The sequence below is a fragment of the Pezoporus flaviventris genome, unplaced genomic scaffold (assembly GCF_033815535.1).
Source record: "Pezoporus flaviventris isolate CSIRO_AGI_PZ_B2104156 unplaced genomic scaffold, CSIRO_AGI_Pfla_v1 ptg000007l, whole genome shotgun sequence".
NCBI lineage: Eukaryota > Metazoa > Chordata > Aves > Psittaciformes > Psittacidae > Pezoporus > Pezoporus flaviventris.
In genome coordinates this window covers 41,492,981-41,514,717 of record NW_026892555.1, presented here as the reverse complement: position 1 = coordinate 41,514,717, position 21,737 = coordinate 41,492,981, and the positions used below count along the sequence as shown (strand labels likewise).

The window sequence follows — 21,737 nt, the reverse complement described above, 5'->3', positions numbered from 1 at the left end:
AAAGTCTGAAAAATCCCGTGATGCTAGAACTCTGTTCAGAGAAAGACTTATTTTTAGCCAGTTACTTAGAATTTGTAACAATGGGATAGTTCTTTGACCATGCATGGCACTATATTGTGTGCACTACTGCTATTATTTTTATTGGAGTAATATTTTTTACATTATTATTTGCACCCATATAAAAAGTTTCCATAAAAGCAGACCACAGACATTGTCTTTGTCCCTTCTAAAGACGATCAGTACACTCTAGCGTAATTTGGCAGCCTAAGAGAGCACATACACTCCAGCAGTCTGTTGGGGAATGTCTTAAAATATAAGATTTGTCTTCCTGCTCTGTTTCCATGAAGGAGAACAAAAAAGTTCATTTGATTGACAAATATTAAACCATTTTTGAGGGGTTCACTGCTGTTCTAGGGTCCTGTTAAAAATCTTACACATAACACTACTACTATCGAGAAGGTGTTGCCTACTGTTTTCTCCTACATTATACTGCAAGTTAACGGCAGCAGATTGATTGAGTAATATTGATTTTCTCTAAGGCAGTCTCTTTTAAAAGTCAGAGGAGGTAGCAGAAGACCATGAGACTGCATATAATAAGGACAGGCTTTGTTTTTTTTTTAATCTTTTGATATATTAACATGTAATCGCAAAGGAAATGAAATTAAGTGATGAAGGTTTTTACTCCTGTGTTCTTAACAGATGTGTCCTCTTTCTTCAGTTTCTTCCACAACATGATTGTAAGACTCCAAAGGAACTGTGGACTCAGTGTATATTTACCACTTGTCAGTTCTTATGATCTTTCCGGAATCATGCTATGATTCCAGAAAATCTGTTGAATCTATTCTATGATTCTATGCTCATGTTCAAGTGGTAGCTTAAAATTCTCATGGCAATACTTCTGAACTTTCATGATATTTTATAGCTTGACTGTTGATGATTGTTAAAACTGCTCCTATTTTTAGGGAGGGAAAATTAAAAAAAAAAGAAAAGCTGTTTTAAAGAAACCAAAATATTTCTCATTGAGTGAACCATTGTTTTAAACAGACACTTATGGCTGTTAAAACCATGAAGAAATGAAAGAATGTGGAAACTGTGCTATTGCTCTGAGAGGTAGTATCATCAGTTAACTAAAGAAATTGCAATTTTCAAAGGAGAAGCCTTTCCCAAAGAGTGAAACACTCTCTAATAACTTCTTTAGCATTCTAGTTTTCACTGAATTTTTGAATCAGACTCAGTTATGCTTTATCAATAATTCTTTTAAACTATGATCAAGTATCACAGACAAGCATAGAACAACACTTCTGAAGCTAGAACCATCATAAAGAATTCCCACTCAATATCAGTATTTATACTGACATTGGTTTTCTCTTACATAGTTTCAAGCTCATATAAAGCTACTTGATACCAAGATTTCCTAGTCTAACTTGCACTTTGGCATGTTCATTAACTGGCAAAAGGGGATTCTGAGCAGCAGAGTTCTTGACATGAGTTTTCCAGAACTTCTGCTATGCTATCATTTCTCATTGTCCTGTATATGCCTCATATTTAACTTGTCTGCCGTTTACTCTCACTGTGTCCTTGTAGCTTGCCCTGATGGCATTGCTGTCACTTACACTGAAACTAGGAGACCAGTTTTTTCCCTGGGCTATGTGGACGTCAACAGTTTCTAAAAATAGTCATGTATTTTGTTCTGCTGCTTGGTCTTAATTTAGCTGAGCTTCCTGCCTTAATCATTCCTTTGTGACAGGTTTGCCAAATCCCAGATCCTCAAGCATTTTGCACAGCCCCACAACACCCATATTAATTTCCTGCATCAGTGTGTTGTGCTAACATTTGCTTAAATTGCTTTAATTCAGCATGTCACTGGACTTCTGTACAGAGGTTGTTTTCTTTACATATCTCTCTTTCACTTGACTATTTCTAAAATGATAAAGGATGTTTTTAAGCATTTGTGACTCGGTACGCAAAGCTGCACTTCAGTAATTTGTTTTCAATAGGCATGTCACAAGCAATGAACTTTGATAATTCTGATAATCTCATGAAAAGACTTTTTAAAATACAACATGGTTATCATAATCATTCAGAAAAGTATCTCTTAATGCATCTCTGACCCTCTCTTCTCAACAGTACTGCTTATAGTCACCTTATTCCTAAGGTTTACATGACTTCTCTTTCTCCAAGTTTAACCTTTTTTTCCTCAGATCTGCTGAGGGTAGAGGAGGTAAAAAAAAACAACAAAATTTAAAGTTAGGTTTTTCATATACCTAAAATACTTTCCCTTCAGCTTACCAGTCATAGTTAGAATATGGAATACTGCTGGTGAAAAAAAAAATACAATTTCTCTTACTATATATGGATTTGATCAAGCTGACTTTTGTATACAGTTTTAAAAAATAGTATGTACTGGGGAAATGCAAATGATTTTTTAAAAATGTGTTCCACTTTTCTTTCACTGCCCTTCTTATAAACAATCTCTTCCCTCTTCTCTAATGTTTTTCTCTCCCCTTTTTATGCTTTTTATGCTTTTTACATCAGTCTTCTTGGACTGGCACTGTGTTACATTTATTAACACACAAACTTTGTGGATAGTTTGAGAATTTTGTTTCCTACTCCATTACCTTGGGGAAAAAGTGTGCTGAAAAAGAACCGCATACGTCCCCCTGGTTCCATATCCCCACAGGAATAGGATGGAGTCTTTAAACTAATCTTTCTATTCCTCAAAATAGATTTTAAAGTGAGTAAAGGAATTGTGACCTGAACTCTGTATTCTCCCCTACTCTCTTGACTGAGAGTCATGGAAAGTAAAAAAAGACGAGCAAAAGTCCTGCTTTACTTCAGTGACTGTGTTTGAAGTGCAGATGTCTTTGGTACTGTTTAGTGTACCAATATAGATGTACACCACTATATCTGTGGCTTTTGGAGACATCAGTAGAATTATTTAAACTCGTGTCCCATTTGATTTGAAGACTTATGTTTAAAATCTTTCAGGTAAGTTAAAAAGTTGGAAAATACTTTAATTAAGCATAGCTATGCAAACTGAAGCCATCATCCTTTTGTGTATACATTATGACTTGGTTTCAGCTGCACAATCACAATCTAAATTTCCCACTGGAACCTACTTGAAAAATAAAACAAAAAAAGTAACCCATAATGAGCTATCTTCTAATACTCTCACAGGTAGGCTTGGAAGCTTTAGAGCTGTCATTTGAGCTCTAGCTGCAATGTTCTGGCACTTCTTGTGAGTTTCCAAAAGATGAAGCTCCTAGTTTACATTTATCATTATTAATAAAAATGGCTTCTGGCTTTGAGGGTAGCTGCGTAAGACAGCCTGCATCGCTGGTATTCAACTACCCTGTCCTCTGAAGTCAGGTGGCTGTAAGATAATTGTATATTGAGAATAATCCTTACGCTAACTACTAAATCATGTAGTCTGTTGTTTTGGAGAGTACTGGTTGGTATGGGCTAAATCCGTATTTAATAGCTTAATGGTATATACATTAAATTTGCTGACACTGCTTAATTTAGTATTCTTTACAGTAAAATGGGTGTATGCTACTATCCCTGTGGAATTTTGGTGTGATTTTGGGGTACATTTCCCTGGGGGCCAGTGCTCTGTGGTGGTTACAGACCTTCATTTTCACTCTCCTCAGGCTGTCTCTTTCTTCCTCATTCCTCAACTTGCCCGTCACCCAAACCCTTCCTCAGTTTGGCCTACCCTATCTCCTTTCTGCTGATCTATCAAGTTTCAGATTCTGTTTCACATTCTTCTCATTCTATTACTGGCAGCACTTTTTCAACATGACATTCAGCATCTTCCAGTCTGCTTGACTTACACTTTAATTTTCTCATCTTCTCTCATCTACATTTACTGACTCACACCTGCATTTAGTAGAGTGTGAAAGATAATCATAGAAGGAGTTACTGATATTAGTCCCACCCATATTATATTGCATTATGAGCATGTCCAAGACTTTTACAGACACAGAAAAATTTCTCATGAGTTTCAGGTTTTGACATCCTGGTTCTCAGTGAGCTGCCCACCTACGTCTGCCCTGCCTGGGTGTCATTATGTGGTGTCTCAGTGTTCCTGGACCGGCATATTTTACCACTAGCCTGAATCAACCTCAGTTTTTAAAAGTGGAGGAGGCTGTAGTTGGTGTTTCTTAGCAATTTATTACTACACTCCTATGGCAGGATTAACAACCTGCAAGAAAGGCTGTATGGACAGCTAAGATGACCATTTCACCAATGCAGTCCAGTTCAGTTCCATCCAGATTTTCAGTGAGGGGTGCTGCTCTTATAGGGACATTTTCTGCTTAGCATTGTTTCTCACTGGCTACTTAACTTTGTTTATTTTAATTTTACAGTTCTTTAAGTGCTGTTTTCCTGTGTGGCATATTTTGCATATCTCAAGTTCTCTTTTTATGCATTTTGACAATGTACTACTGGAGGAACAGTTTGACAATAAATAAACCTGACTTGATGATGTTACAGCAGTACTGCTACAAATTCGCATTTTCTGGATTCCAGAGAAGTTAAAGAGGCTTTTGCTGCAATCATATAAAAACTCAAGTGGAAGATCTAATTATGTTGATTAATTTTGAGCCAACTTGTTGGTGTTTGTTTTCTGTAAGTACTGAATTCTTCTGTATAGAAGTATTTGCTTTGAAAAAAGATAAATGTGGTGAAGGCCATGCAAACCATGATCGTGATATATCTCTGATGGCCAGAATTTCCTAGTTAAGGCACAGGATTATTCCTTCTTCCTTCACTGGCAACTATTTGAAATGGATTATTTTTTTATTTTTTTTTTTTTTTAACTTTACCTGAGGAAAATTGGTGTTTAATGGTAAACTTTAGAAGCAGTTAAATGCTAATGGTAAACTTTAGAAGCTATTAAATGGTTACTCGATCACATTAATTTAAATACTTTTATAAATTAATTTTTCAATTTATTCATTTTTTATTCACTTGATTCTTTGTGAAAAATCTGTAAATTAATATTTTAGAAAAGGAAGGAAAAAAAAAAGCCATGAAGAAAATCAGTGACATTAAAGGATCAATGACCTGACACAACAAACAGCTCATCTTCAGCACAGAGATGCCTTAGTCCACTTTAAATGTTCACACCTATGGAAATAATAGGAAAGCATTTAAAATACTTCCACTGCTCTATTTCAAACCAATTACAAATGTATTTCATTGTGATACATAACTTGTTAATATTAAATATAACAGTGTTTTGATTTTCTGAGTGTAGACTAGGAATATGATAAAATAGTAAGGAAATAAATAGTAAAGGAAGGTCAAATTCAAATATTGGTTTGGTTATGAATTTTCAAATGAAACTAGGATTTTATTTATGTCTTGGGGCAATTTAAAATGACTTGTCATTTTGTTTTCATTGAAGTTAATGAAACTTCTGAATTTCTCTGAGATTAGACTTTGACATTTCTTTCAGTTATGCTTATCTTGTTAGTTCAAACTCTATCAAGTTTCTGATTCAAACCAGCATATGAGCAGAAATGGTGTCGTATCACTTGAAAAATCCTAGTTTGTGTTTTCCCTGGTATACGGGAAACATTTCAGTCAAATAACGAAATGGAAATATGTGCTACTATATACACTTGTAAATTGGAAGAAAAACATTCATTTAATCCAATGAACATCTTCTGTATTAAGTCTGATGTCATGTCTCTATTTAATCTTGGTTTAATTTTTGTTGTTAACTTTACATTATTATTTTGATTATTTTAAGCACAAAAACAAACACTGCCCAGTGAACATGGCATGCACAAGTATCAACAGCAATTAATTTAAAACATTTTTTTAAAGTCAGTAGGGATACACTTGCCTACAGAAATTGAGGGAAAGTCCTGTTAGCAGTGGGGAAATGTAAATTATGTGCTGGTATTGCATTCATGGTTTCTTAGTCTGAATCTGAAATGAAAGAGCTAGGATTAGTGGGGATTGTGTGACTGAGTTTTCTGATAATGGAATCCATTTCCTAAAGAAATACATTTAGCCAAACAATTTCACTAAGTGTGTTTTAACACTCCTTTATTATATATGTCACATACATTTTCTTAGTCTGTGCATATATAAAACTCAAAAATATTTTGTATGCTTATTTCATTTAGTGGTCATACTGATTTTTTGCACTTCCCTATTTGTGAATCAATTTATCTTAGTTTGCATTAATCCATACTGTTCTGGTCACATAGGAAAATGTTAGAAACTTTTATGACTATTTAAATATATATAAATTTAGTTATTACCACATGATTCCGAAGTCTAGTTTCTCTGGACTTTACATGGCTAAATTGTGTGTTTTATTATGTTGTCTGTTGAATAAATCATAGAGTCATAAAAAGGTTTGGGTTGGAAAGGACCTTATAGATCACCCGGTTCCAACCTTCCTGCCATGGGCAGGAGGGACACCTTCCAGTAGATCAAGTTGCTCAAAGCCCTGTCCAACCTGGCCTTGAATATTGCTACTGATGAAGCAGCCACAGCTTCTCTGGGCAACCTATGCCAGTGTATCACCACCCTTATCATAAAGAAGTTGTTCCTTATGTCTAATCTAAATGTCCCCTTGGTCAGTTCAAAACCATTCCCCCTTACCCTGTCACACTACATGCCCTTGTAAAAAGTCCCTCTCCAGATTTCCTGTAGTCTTCCTTTAGGTACTGGAAGACTGTTATAAGGCCTGTCTTGAAATTTTTCTCCTCCAGGCTGAACAAGCCCAGCTCTCCCAGCTTGTCTTCACTAGAGAGGTGCTTCAGCCCTCTGACCATCTTTGTGGCCCTCCTCTGGACTGCTCAAGCAGGTCCACATGCCTCTTGTGTTGGGGGCCCTACAGCTGATAGCATTACTCCAGGTGGAAGAGCAGAATAGAAGGGGAAAATCTCCTCCCTCGATCTGCTGGCCATGCTTCTTTTGGTGCAGCCTGGGAAATGATTGGCTTTCTGGGCTGCAAGCACACATTGCTGGGTCCTGTTGAGTTTCTCCTCAGCCGGTGCCTGCCCCCAAGTCCTTCTTCTCAGGGCTGCTTTAAAGACAGTCTCAACCCAGCCTGTATTTGTGCTTGCAATTGCCCTGACCCAGATACACTTGGCTTTGTTGAACTTCATGATGTTTGCACTGGCCCAACTCTAGAGCCTGTCCAGGTCCTTCTGGATGGCATCTCTTCCCTTCAGCATGTTAACTGCATCACACACTGTGTCAGCAGCAAACCTGCTGAGGGTGCACTCAATCCCACTGTCCATGTCCAAAGATGTTGAACAATCCCAATATTGATCCCTTGGGTCAATGTTCAAAGTTGGAGGTAAGACAAAGACAAAACTTACATTAAACTGACCTTGCCACTAAGTATTATCTTACCTGCATGTTAATTTGGAAAAGCATGCTCAGCATTTGAAGAAGTGGAAGCATTCCTGACTTTAGCTTACTTTAGTATGTAAGCAATTCCCAAATTAAAGTGTCCTGAGTGTTTATTAATTTATTTTGTAACCTCCTGTAGGAGATTGGTGTAATATTGTTTGGGTTATTTTTAAAACTTAAGTGTAATCAGAAGATGCAACATGATGTGGAAGGTCTATTTCCAAACTACTAGCATTTGGCATAGTGCCAGAGGCATGAAATTTATATTTGACTGGGAAACAATTGCCTTGGCAGAGGAGTGTCAGTATCTCTTTTATAAGGAAATTCTGTGTTGAGAGATAATGGAGAGAAAAACTGTACTGCAGTGCCAGATAATCAGAAAAGAACTTCTGTTCATCTTTGCTACAAGGCACTTTTAGACAAACCTGAGACATAGTCTAAATCATGACACAGTTCATGCAGCCTCCAGAGCAGTTAAGAATGAAGAGACATTTAATCCCTGCTTGGGCTCTGACATCTGCACTACCTCATTGGAATTAAGTACATAATTATATTTAGACATGTCTAGTGAATCACTAAAAGGTATCACTGGAAAAGCCAGACACAAGGTTTGTTTTTTTCTACCAACATTCTAGGCTTTGACCCAAAGCCAAACTTTTTTGTTCCGTTTTGCCATAGAGCATTTTACATAAAGACATGCACTGGCAGACCATTGGCATTTAACCTCTCCTTATTTAGACAATTCACCTGTAACACTGCATTTCCCCCCTTGAAAGACTGCGTGTTGCATTGTTCTTTTTTTTTTTTTGCTATTTACATCAGTGTGCTTTTGCCAAGCCAGAAAAGACTGGGTTATTCATTAGCTCAATTTGCGGATGTTTGTTCGGGGGGGCGCTAGATAGTTGTTAGCCCAAAGAGTACCAGATAAACAAACAGAAGCCCAAGATACGTTTATTGAGTTAATACTGCCTTGTGGCTCACTGATTCTTGTAAAAAAAAAAAAATTTATACAGTGAATTCTTAATTGGGCATGCTGATTAGAAATGCTTGCAGCTAACAGAATAAATTACGATTGGTAGGTAAATATCATTCTTGTTTTAACCAAGGTAAAATGAAAGAAACATTAAAAGCCTTGTCGGCTACTAATTGCAGCTTCATTTCTTTTGAAGCGTTAGCTTTGCCAAGAGCTGGACATTTTGTTAAATAGGTTTGTCAGGTATTTTCCTCACTGCTGCTGAAGTGCACAGCTTTGCTGAGTTCAAAGTTCATCTCAGTCCTTGAATTATCAGGTAGATTGAAGTACGTGCATCTTAGGGGCCACCAGCTCTATAAGCATCTTTCAACTTTAATTTATTAAACCTGTAATTCTGTGAAATGTATATAGAGATGCCTCTTCATGTATTGAACTGTATGAGAAGTATGAGGCTGTGTTTGGACCTAGACACTGTTCCCAGCTCACTCAGAAATTTTTCACCAGATGAGTCCAGTATGTTACTATCATAAATTATTAAAAATCATTATGTTAACTGAACATAAGTAACTCAGTGTTCAAATGAAATATAATTCAGCTGTTCTGAAACCAGTAACTGAATAGAGTTTTATTAATCTAAACTGTTCCTTTGATTTACTGTGCTGTCTGCATTCCTCTGACTACTCTTCCAGTACTAAACACTCTGTGATAAGCCAGATGGAATGAATATGCCTTCATGGAATTTGCATTTACAGCAATGACTCTTTTTTCCGCAACATATTTTTCTTTTCCTTAAAGCACAAAGGACCAGCTATGGTACACCTAAGGATAATTTCTAAGCCTACTTTTCCTATTTTTACAATATAAATGTTTTGGGGTTTCGTTGTTTTTTTTTTTGTTTTTTGGGTTTGGTTTGTTTCTTAATTATTGCTAAAATACCCAAATAAAACCCCGGCCCTTGCAGAGTTAAAAATGTGTATGTTACATTTCCTAACACACAGAGAAATGACAGATATTACTTCCTTCAGACCTCTCCAAAATGTAGAGCATTAAAGATCTTCGTAAAAACAGAGGCAAAAGAATGACTTGAAAAAGCAAACATGAAGTTTAGTAGTGAACTTGATTACAATTACTTGCAGATCTGATATTTGTGTCTCTGAAACATGGTTTTAGTCCATTACTCAGTTACCAATTGAGACAGTTCTCAGGCAATAAGAATTTATTGTGATCTATCTCTGGCAAGTAAGAAGTATAGAAGCTGCAGTAATACCATATGCTGAATTGAACTGCATTAGATAATACCTAATTTTTCCATGAACTTGCATACAGTATTGTGTTCTTACTTTGTATCAGTTACCTTGAGAATGTAGTGTTTCCTACTATTCCTCCTGCATTTCTGCTGTTGCTTCAATAGTATTTTATTTGGCTTGTGGTATTCCCAACACTTTGCAAAGTGCCTCTTATTACTGTTTTGTGCACATGAATTTTTTAATTTTTCTGTTTGTTTTTGGTTTTGTTTTTTTTGTTTGCAATCTTATTAAGTATACTGGAGTATTCAGTCATGGAAGTAGTTTGTGAAATTACCACTTCAATATGACCTGATTTGTTATAAGAAGACCAGAGCATAGCTCAAGTACTCAGTGCATTATCCTGAATGAAGCTTTGTCTCTGAGGGCTGCCACATGCTTAAACTTTACTGTTTTATTTTAGCCATTGATTTCCCTTCAGAACACAAATGCCATAATAATATTGCTCAGTAAATTTTTTTGCAGTATTGAATAGCTGCTTGTTCTGCCAAAGAAGTGTCAAATTCTGTTACCAACCTTTGTTACATCCTTTGCATCTATCAGCAGAGATGAACTAAGTAAGTTTGGTAACTCAGTTTTGGACGATGTGCAGATTGCAAATCAAGTCAAAAGGAAGGAAAGCAACTTTCCTGAGCTTGCTTGTTTACATATCTTGATTGCAGTGATTCCCAGCACTTTCAGAGGAAGCCTCACTGAAGCCATTCTTTCTCTTTGCATGCTGCTCAGGCCTTCCCCTCCCTGTGCTTGCATACCTTGTCTGTCCTGACGTTGCTGTTTCCTCTGCACCTCCTCCCTTCAAAGCCACAGGCAGCTCCCTTCTCACTTTCTGGTCCCAAAGACACCTAAGGGTAAAGGAAGAAAAAAAAAAAAAGTATATGACAAAAGATTGCTGCATCTGAAGGGGGCTTTAAGCTGGTAACCAGTGGACTGTCTACTGAAGGAAGCTCCTAGGAGAGCTGGAAAGGTCCTCAAGTGAAAGTGGTGGTGGTTTGGAGATAAGGAGCTTGCATAGGTTAGCCAGAGGCTGATTAGGGATATCTGTCAGCAGTGTCTTTCACAGTTTATCATTTTACAAATGTTTTATTTTCAGAATTACTTAGTATTAGATTTTCTACCCTTTTTTAAATGTATTACAGGAGGAGACAGTTACTAATCCTTGGTGCATTTTACCAGCATAAGATCACAGAATTTCTGTGTGATTCATGATATGTATTCCTGTAACTTAATCATCTAGAGTGTTTATTTGGTATGTAAATGCTGGAAACAGTGATGTTTCTGAGCTGATTTATGAGGTAATGCACTTTGAAAGCAAACCATCTATATGCTGTGTCTAAAATATCAAGTGTTATAAAACTGCTGATAGTCAGAAAAAGAACATTGATAATGGGTTTAAGTTCTCTGTGTGCAGCTACAGACAATATCAGTAGGAAATAGAGGAATACAGAAGCAGAGCCAGCTATACTGCAAAGATTGGTAACTGAGTTGCTGAATGCCTGAGTGTGATTTTTTGTTGAGAATTATCTAGTGCAAGCTTTACATTTTAGACAGTATTTTAAATAGTTAAAGTTGTTGTTACAGACAATGAAAAACTGCCTATAACCAGCTTTCCCAGAGAAAACTGTGAAAAACCTTTCTGTGAGAACCAGAGAAGTTATTTAGGTAGGAGATGGCTGTCAGGAGAGTATTTGTTGTATATTTTATTTCACCTATTTTTTGGATTAAAAAAGAAGGTTTAAAGTTTTTTTTAAGAAAGAATTTTGTATTCACATGAAACTTCATACTTCCAAGTTTGCTAAATTGTTAGCAGAATTAGAAGCTATTTTAGATTATGAGTTGTGTGTACAATTGTCTATAATCCTGTGAAGCCTAGTTGCTCCTTACTGTTCTTCTATGTGGTAATACAAATATTTCCAAAATAAGTAAATAAATTTGTAATAAATAAAACCAACAAAAAGAAGAAAATCAAGAAAATGGAGTAATACTGAGTTGTAGAAATTACCTGGATTAGATATGATTTAGATCAAAGAGTAGCTATAAAAGAATCAAAGAGGAATTGTCATTGACTCTGGAACCATAGTTGCCCAAACCGAAGCTTTTTAGATCTTTATTAATAAAAGGCAGAACATAAGTGAAAACACTTTTAATGGCACTAGGAATTCTGACCTGACATAACGAGGGCCTGAGAAAGGAGGACTCTGTGCAGTACTTCAGTTTGTATTTTAAAGGTACATGCTTTTATAGTCCCACAAGGCTAAAAAGTCCCCAGAGGACGTTTTGTTAAGGTGACTAAAGCTTCTTTCCCACTAGAGTTTAGTCAGCATCTGGAAAGAGAGTTCATAAAAATTACAAGGAAACATACTTCATTGCACAAAGACTATCGCACCAGAGGGAAAATCTTCAAGATTGTAGTAGCAACCTTGTTTTTTATGAGCACCTTGAGAGCAGAGTTACAGGTATAGTTCTTTATTGAATCTTGGTGCACTTGCGAAGCTGATAAATGAAGGAATGATGATGGGTCCATTTTAAATTCCTGCTTTGTAACCTATCAAACCTAGGCTATCTCTGCTAGCATAGAGCACAGGCTGTGAACCAAGCAAAGCTCAGTAAATACAGAACATTAACCTCATATGTGTATGTGTGCTTGGGTTTAATGAATCTGCATCCATGGCAGCAAAACAAATGAAGATGCTTTAGTATTAAGACCTACATTTTTGTAGGTATAGTTTTTACATTTTGTTTTAAGCTTAGGCTAATGGGACAATTTTTGTGTGGGAGCTTTTAATACTATATTTATGCAAATAATTATAAGCACATAATTAACACAGAACAGCAGTAAAATGCTTGATGGGGATGATTTTGGTATAGGTTTCAATTCGCTAGCCATTGAATACAATTACTTTTTTGCCCAGAAATGTTTACTGGAAATGTCATTGGGTGATACATGAGTGTTTCTATTGCAGAACCAACAGCAGGACACTGTTATTATCCTCTGATAACAGCCTGTTCCAGTGGCTTTATACCATTAATAAATGCATGCATAAGTGCGTTGGGATGAACAGACTTTCGGTAAAGGCCAGGCAAAGTAATAATCACAGGATTTGGTGTGACATTTTGCCAGCATTCACACATATTCTTGACTTTCTAACATTTGTTTTTTCAGCTCATAAATATTTCTGCAAAGTAGGCACACTTAAATGACACTGACTTACTTGGAGACATTAAAAATGTGAGACAAAAGTTATTGATGCGTGATGGTTTTTAATTAGGGGAGAGAAAAAAAACCAGTCTTTTAGAAGAGAAAGTGTATTCTGAAGAGCAACATTTAATTGTCTCAATTTCTGATACTTTCCAGTATACTCTTAATATTGGGGGGGGGGGAATAAAAGCAACCAAAAAAAAAATTATAGTTGAAATAAGAAAAGTAAGTTTGAATGCCCTGTGGAGAGGAAAAGGTTGTGGGGACATAAGCATTCCTTTTATTACATTCTATGAAATCAGGTTGTGTACTTTGTAAGAAACAGGACCAGCTTCTAATACCTCACACTTCCTAATCCTGATGCAACTTTAATCATTTCTCTTTTTAAGCAATGACTATAACTGGACCTAACAAAGAGAAGTGCAGTCGCTCAGCTCAGACAGGTAACTTTTATTTTTGCAATATCTTTTTCATTCTAATGAAATCTTTCTCTCCATTTTAGACAAATATCACTTGCTGTGTCATAGCACATGGATTTCAGGACCGCCTGTGAAGAGGTAGGATCAGATGTTTTTCTTTTTGAACAATAGTAGAATCAAATTCCATGAACTTTTAATCCTTTTTATATGCAAAAACCTTTTTTCCTTCCTTTTTTTCTGAAATGAGAGGAGTTATATAATCAGATACAAGTTATTCAGCTGATCACTTTATGGTGGCAGACAGACTTTGTAGTAGAAGATGAAAGAATTTGCCCAGGTGTATTCACCCCTAGCCATCACCTCTGCCCATTCCAATTTGCCTCTGTAGGCACAATGTAAGTGCAGTAGCTATGTTTTGTGTGATCTTTGCTCTTCATGCAGTGTTTATATCTGAAAACATCAGTTGAGTCAGAAATCTGTCTGGCACTGTAAAGGTGGGGGAAAAGGTCGAGTAGGGAAAGAGGTGAAGATGACCAATATGAAAACTAATCCATTCTGATTTGATGAGCTAAAGAGGGTTATTTTTGCTTAAAGTGAGTATAGTTTCATAATGTCTGTGCAAAGTACTTCTTTCGCCCTTCCACTAACTTTTCCATAAAGTAAATGAGATGTATTTGTAGACATTAAAAAGAGCATCTTATTTACTCAATGATTGTCTATGAACAATGTTTGTAATGCAGTTTCACATCAGCAATTGAGACACAGTGAGTACTGTTTACACCAAATTGCGCAATGATGTCAGTGCAGTATTGTGATCAAAAAGTCAGGCCTGTACACTGAAAATTGCAAACAACGTTTTGGAAGTTGTTGACTGAAAGCAAGAAAAATGGTCATATCTGTAAGCCTTACCATGATCCCATGAAAAAAAAATGAAGTGGAGGGATGGGAACAGCAATAGAACCAAGAACTAACTGCAGCTTAAAGCAAATTTGGACCTGAGAATCAATTGGTATAAATTAGGGGGGAACAGAAAATAAACAGGCTAAAGAACATTAAATCGTGACAACATTCTGAGAGGAGTAGTACGGTCAAAACGTAATATGACAGTTAAGTTTACCTTTGGGAAAGAATGCAACGATGGTTGTCCAGGATGCTATGTATCAGGCTTTAAGACCTTAAGAAGATTCGTGCCCAGTCTAAGTATATCCCAGATTATTTGCCTGGTAAAAAGCATTTTTGCTAGTTTTGAGGTTTGGTTTGGGTTTTAGAAAATTTTCAGTTGGAAGGGACTTTCAATGATCATCTAGTTCAATGGCCTGACCAAAAGTTAAAACATATTTTTAAGGGCACGTTGATTTTCTTTTTTATGATATATTATCATTTATTTATTAATGCATTTATTGACAAAGAGGCAGATACATACTATTTTCATTGTATTTTTATGTCATTATTTGAACTGTACACTAGTATTAATTATTTAGCGGCAATTAACTTACTTCTGTGCCAAGCAGCAGTGATGACAAGAACAGCCACAGAAAAATGACCTAGCATATGAGTTCTATCTTAGCCTTTACAGTACAGTACAATAAGTTAATTAGTTATTCTGTATCAGGTTTCTAATGGGGGCATTGTTTTCAAATTTAGCTCTTTAAAATCAGCTGCTTTGTTGGACTTTCCATGATAGAGAAGGAAAGGAGAGGATGATTCCACCCATCCTAAGAAAGTTCTGTGGCCTGGAGATCCAAAAGAAGCTTCTTTTGCTTTTAGATTAATAAACTTAAATGCAGTGGAGTCAACCTTAGTTTATTTGCTTTGCATAAAATAAGTCTTCTGCCACAGAACCGGTGCTGTCACTTCCAAGAAATTCTGGAAGCTGTGATCTACATCTTTCCTCCCAGTCTAATCAAGCTTAATAAAATATAGACTTTCAACCTACTTTCATCAAATGCCTGTGTCTAAATAAATCATCAGCAGCCTTATGCTTACATATAGTGTAATTTTTAACTAAAACTTCAACACTATCATTGAAAAGCATCATCTACTTTGGTTTTCGTTCAGGGAAGAACTTACTGAGCTGAATCTGAAAGCCCAAGAAGCAGCTGCAGCTCCATGCCCCAGGTTCAACCAGTAGTGGGAGTGAATAAATATCCCCAGTAGACACACGCATACAGAGCACACATATACACTACATGTATATGTGCTTATATACATATGTGCTTATGTACATGACTATCGCATATCACACACAGAACGCTTGCAGAGACACAGCACCAACAGGGAAAATACCTCGTATCTGATGATAGAAAAGTTATAGTTTTTTTTTTTCTTGTGGCTTATCTGCTTGCTAGTTGTGGGAAAATTTGCATTACTTTATAATTAATTATTCTGGATTCCATGCTCTTCCCTCACTGATCAGCAAATGAATCCATTGTGCTGGTTCTTGTACTTACTCAACAATTTCTAAACCATAAGACTGTCTGGCTCCTCTTTTAGCCTTTGTCTTGAGCTTTCTGAACTTTACAAGAGCATGAATCATAGAGTCACTGGGTTCTTTAAACGCTCTCCCGTACTCACCTGACCTTCTGTATTCTGAAAACTCTTTCTTGAAAGATAACCTCAGTCTCTGACATAATACTGTCCTCTGCTATGAAAGTACCCTTCTGATAGTGAGAACTTGGGATTGCTATAATGCATGAGAACATTCTCCCTTTAGACACTCTTCTTTTTCTTTTTTTTTCTTTCTTTTCTTTTTTTTTTAAGCTGATATTTTCTATATACTTTATGAATACGCTGCATGTGCAGCTTTCTAACTTTTCTTACTTCCTAACTTTTGAAATCTCATCCTTTACTTCTATTAGCTTGGCTTTTTTTTTTTACCTAATATAACTTCAAACTTGCTTAAATTAATAAGTACCCCATTCATTTTAGTGCTTATTATCTATGAATCTGTCTCTATAGTACTGTCCATTATTTCTTTATTGGTAAACAGTTTGTCCTCTGCTTTATGTATCCTGTGAATGACCTTGTAGACTTCACACACTTTGAAATTTGATACATTCTGTTTTTCAGAGGTCTAGTTGCCTCTATTTGAACATCCATACTGTATTGTTGTTTTGGTTTTTTTTGCCTGCCATAGAATGTTATATTTTTAAGCAGTATTTTTACTTCCTTGTGACTTTCTTTCATAGATCTTGTTATTTACTCTTTTGGACTGTTTCTGCTTACCTTTATGCTGTTTTCTGTTTTATACATTTCACCCTAGGCTGATGATTTCCTTTGTTTATAAATGCTGTCAAATGGCAGTTCTGGGATTTCTAATCCCTTGGGTTTGTGGAATTTTTCTTAAATCAAGCTTCCACTCATAATTTAATGCCAAAATCACAAGATGGAAAATTACTGGCAATTTATAGTGCCTGTGAAAATGTAATGTAATAGATGAATTAAATTTTAAGAACCACACATGTTCTTACAACGTTCAGTTTTATCTTATCTAATCTCTTGGTCTCAACTGTAATGGTATAATCTAGTCCCAGTATAGTATGCTCATTGGCAATTCAAACATCCAAACTTCTTTCCTGATAGCATCAGAAAATAAGAAGTTTTGCTCTAAGAAAGTACCTTAGTTCAGTAAGAAGCTCGTATATATACATATTTATATAAAAATATATTCTCCAAATGTCTAATTTACATATTGAATTAATCAGACTGCATGAAACAAGGAAATTCTCTGAAAGAAAAGCACTTAAAAATAATGCTGTAGCCAAATACTTACCAGGCAAATACCTGGCAAATCAAAGAAAATGCAGATAAAGTCCAAATTCAAGATTTTCCTGCTGTTCAGGAATCGATGTTCAGGACTGGACTTGCTATCCTCTGAATTGGAATATGTTAGTATCTGATAGAATAGGCTCTGAATGACAAGCTGAACACATCCCTGTGTATCTGGGCTGCATTCCAGTATTTTACAATGAAAGTGCTTTTAAATTGCGCCGGCAGCACCTCCACAGAATGAGTAGCTGGACCATTTAAAAAAGATCCTTTGTGTAGTTCTGACACATATTCCTACCTCATGTATTCATTACCATTGTCATCTTCTACTTCTGATCAATTTCCCGTTTTATTATTATACTTACAATTATAAAGCAGTGAGAAGTATATCCTCCAGCTGCTCAGGGGTTAGCCTCAGTTCAGATAGGTATCCAAAAGTGTTGCTATTCATGTGGAGTGAACTACATACATATTTAAGGCACTTTCTGCAGCCCATTCTCCTTACTGATATCATATTCTTGATAGTAGAAATAAATTTCAGGGCTTAAAACTAAATTGCAGAGGTTTCATTCATTTTAGGATATACTGGCCAAAGCAGGCACTAAAAACTTGAGGCCACCTTTCACAGAAAATGTATTACTTTTGTCTTCCTTTCTTCCACTGGTTTATGGACTAGCCTATTCTGGGGTATCTGTTGAAGTCTTCCTACTAATGTGAAGCTAGAATAAGCAAAGCTAATCAAATTATTTTATTACCGCAAGGCAGAAGAAATAGAAAAAATATCATAAACAAAAATAGTCTTGTATTGAAAACTAATGGAGACTATTTAAAATTGCCTGAAATACTGAATAAGTCTCCTCCAGAACAAAACATAGGAAAAGTTTTAGAAATTACATACATGACAAGGAAAACCACAAATAGGGAAAAAAGTAAACAAAACCATTTTCAACAGAAAACCTGCCAGTAGCCTTATTTAGGCCAGATAAATGAAAAACTATTTATGTTGGAAGTCCTACAGAAAATTTGCCTTGAACTCAACGTGTAATTTTAAAGATGTTTCTCATGCAGGATTAAGTTTTGTATGCTTGGTAGAGACTGCTGCTAGCATAAATGTATAAATCATAGTTTTCCTGTGAAGTTATTTATTAAATATTTGGAAAGGCCATATATATTGTACCATGCTGTTTATGGTGTGTGTTTCTAAATTCCTTTTAGGAAAGTTATTAGGGCCAGATCTTATACGCAGCCAATATGGACTGTGCTGTAAGTCAGGGTATAATAGGAAAAGGTTTTTAAATGGCCTTTTTTTCACTGCCTTATTGCTAATAATGAGTGTGACCATATACTTTATAGAAGCAGTCTGCCTTGAAGGCTCTGGCAACCTGTACTGTTCTCTGATAGTGATCTGAAGCAGAAAGTTCAGCGCAGACTGGTGTGGCAAAGCAATGAGAGATCAGTTTTCAGCCCCTCTTATATTAGTTCAGGAACAGTAAGCAGTTTCTAAACTCCTGCCAAGGACATCAGCTCTTGCTATATCAGTGTTTTGTCTAGCACAGCTTAAAAAGGTGTAAACTGAGATGTCAGAAGCAACACTGTGCAGCTGCAACATTCACTACATCTGTCGCTTAGGTACTGCTACCTCCTTCATCACTACTTTTGCATGAAGTCGCTGACTCCTCTCCCACCTGGAAACTTGTTCTTTCACCACTGTGTATTGCTTCCATATTCATTCCCTAGACTATCTCATTAACTTCATAAAGATGTGGAACTTAAACACCCAGTTTTCTTGCCCTCACTACAACAGGTGCCAAACTCTATAGATAGGAAGAAGAAAGTAAAATGATATAAATTTAAGTAGGGCAATGTTGCTGGTGATTTTGTCTCAGTCAGTCAAGGTGCATTGGCTGAACAAGCTGTTATCAGCTGAACTATGCTTCTCTATCTGTATCTGCTATAAGGTGATGCAGTTTATCATACATTTAAACACACAAAGATGCTTTGCATGATCTCACACTGACAGGTACAGTAGCTTGGCTGACGTGCTGTATGCTGGTTTATTGCTGTAGGTCAGGGGTAGGGCAGAGCCCTCTGCCAGTGAGATATAAAAGGCTTGGAAGGAAAATTTTAGCATGCGCTGTCATGTAATCTCTTAAAAATTAGTAATGGGAACAAAAGTGAACATCAACTACAACCCACAATCCCCTACCTCATCCACACACACACAGGCACACCATCTAAGCTTTTCAGATACAAGAAATGGCAAGGGTGTAGGCTGGACAGGTGATCTCTCTTCAACCAGAATAATTTTGCTGGGGCTACATGGATGAAAAATGTTGATATGCACAGTAATTTACATGAAAGCGTATAAACAGGATGCCTTTCCTAAGTTCCAGCTCTGGATAAGGATTCAGGAGCTCTTATCTTTATTTTGTTCAATTTCCTGGGTGCTTTGAATGGAGTGGGGGAAAGAACAGAAAGGAAATTTCAGAAGACAAAAATAAAACAGAATGAAACAATTAAATTCTAGTCATCCTTCTCAAGGACTTCTCTTGAGCTTAGCTAATGAAACTGAACTACATTCTCCTTTACATGGTTGTTAATGCTGCTCTCAGGTAGAAGAGAAAAGAAGGTAGTATAGTTGAAGATGTAATTTTGAACTGTATCATAAACCAGCTTTCATAAAGGCCAACAACAGTAAAGTGGTTCATTACATTTTAGAGTGTCTGATGTAAATAAGATCCCTGAGTGTGTGCAATCAGTCTTCCAAGGGCCAAAATATTTTGCTGTTCCCAAGACTGGTTTCCTTGTTCCTAAGCTCAGCCCACATGCATTTAGAAACTGACTGGAATTTTAATTTTATTCTAATGGCTAATTGTGTCTGCTATGGTTCTGTTCTAATTCCCACAATGAACCCCCTCAGCTTTTGCAGAAAGACTCTGTGGAGATTTTATAGGGTCATTGACCAAACCAGGAGCATGCAGTCAAGTACAGCAGAGTTACTATTATCAGTGTACTAGAGGCAGAATTTATTTAGTTTCTTATCCAGGAAGGAGGAAAGGCATGTCTGCAAACTTTTCTGCAGGAGAAAGGCATTTTATAAGTGGTAGATGTTTGTAGGCTACTCCTCTTTTTTTGAACTTAGTTATTTACGGCTTGCTTTGTTCAGCTCCTGTTGTCACTTAGTGCTTACTTCACAACTCCATGGAAAAAGTTGTCTTAGTTTGTAAAGCAAAAGTTACAAGGAGAGGACCCTGGGAATTTAACTATTTTACATTCTCTTTTTATTCTCTTTTTTAAATGTTGTAATATTCTATGTATTGTGTGAGAGGGAATTTTTCAGTGGTGCTGAAAACCTAACAGATTTGATTTGTCTCTTCATGTCAGTTTCTATCTTGTCCTATTTGAAAAAGACACCCAAATATTCAAACAAGGCTGTATGATGTTCTCTGTCCAGGGCTTCTATTGACCAAAGTGTGAGTTCAGTGTATGGAGCCCTTAGTTTTTTCTTTTTTTTTCACTTAGTTAATAGAATAAAAATGTCAGACCAACTTTCAAAGTTATGACTGAGTTATACACATTTCCTATTGGTGTCCAAGGGGAAACAACTTCCTAAGTTTGAGTGTTGAGCATTGAGCAGAAGTGACAGAACATTGTATAGAGCTATTTAAAGGTTGTCCTCGACCTTTCCACCTCTTTCAAAGCCTTTTGAAACCAACTTAAACCTTTATTCTGACAATTGCCTCCTGTCAGTTCTGTATTTGTGTTTCTTCTGTCCATGCTATGGATGTAAGGTATCAGAGCACATTATGGGGAGATCTTCCAAATCCTCTTTTAAACTCTTGTCTGAGAAAAAGCCCTCAGATTCAGCCAGGTCAGCCTTGGTAGTTAAAGTTCACAGCAAGACTTTTGTTTCCTTGATCTCCTCTCAAAACAGCTTTTTACAGACAGTGAATTGAAATGTGACCTGAATGAAGGCAAAGTTTTATTGACATGAGTTGAAGATTTTAAATGCTTTTGTATTGGAATTTTCTGCTGAGATACATACATGCATACGTGCATATCTCTGTATCTATGCAAATAAGTATAGGTATCTAATACTGTTAGATTACCAGTTGAAAGGCTGAATTTTTAAATTGCTTGTAAGCAGTTTTCTCATACCAAAAACACTCTACCAACATGACTCTTGTCAGTTATGAAATGTTATAAAGAATGCCATTTCAACACAGCCTTCAGGGAAAAATTATTACATATTGGAAGTACTTGTGCAGGCTTTTTCACTGCTCAAACTACTGCCCCCAAAAGTAGTACAAATAGGTACTACCACAAAGAAACTGCAAAATTGTTGGCAAGTCACTCGTTCTGTATTGAAGATCCTACAGAATTCTTGATCTAACAATAAACATAGAGTTCAAAATTTGAATAAGAAGTAAGTTACTACAGGCAGTTGCATTATTTGATCTCTTTTATTCTTAACTTCAGCATCTTCATTTGAAGACGAACGTTAAAGCACAAGTTAGTATGCTCCCAGATCATGAAAAGCCCACACAGGTTCATGTAGTCTGTCAGTGCTCACACCTGGCTAGTTTGGAGGTGTTATTGTTCATGTATCTGTGTCAAAATTGGTGTAATATGTGGAGCATCACCCTTGATTTCATGTCCAAGTGAGGTGTCATCATTTAATACAAAGATGGAAA

At 36.3% G+C, this 21,737-nt stretch overlaps 1 protein-coding gene across 6 annotated transcripts in view; it reads left to right on the top strand.

Moving 5' to 3' along the window:
• SNTG1 (syntrophin gamma 1) overlaps nt 1-21,737 on the top strand; it is a 319,254-nt gene that overhangs the window by 152,140 nt on the left and 145,377 nt on the right. For 3 of the 6 annotated variants that reach the window (XM_061448505.1, XM_061448506.1, XM_061448504.1), the window contains exon 2: nt 13,359-13,413. In XM_061448505.1, coding sequence (XP_061304489.1) covers nt 13,387-13,413 — 27 coding nt within the window. In that variant the 5' untranslated portion in view covers nt 13,359-13,386. Of the gene's footprint in view, nt 1-13,358; nt 13,414-21,737 lie in introns of those variants that run through there. The other 3 variants (XM_061448508.1, XM_061448510.1, XM_061448509.1) reach the window with 1 other exon arrangement.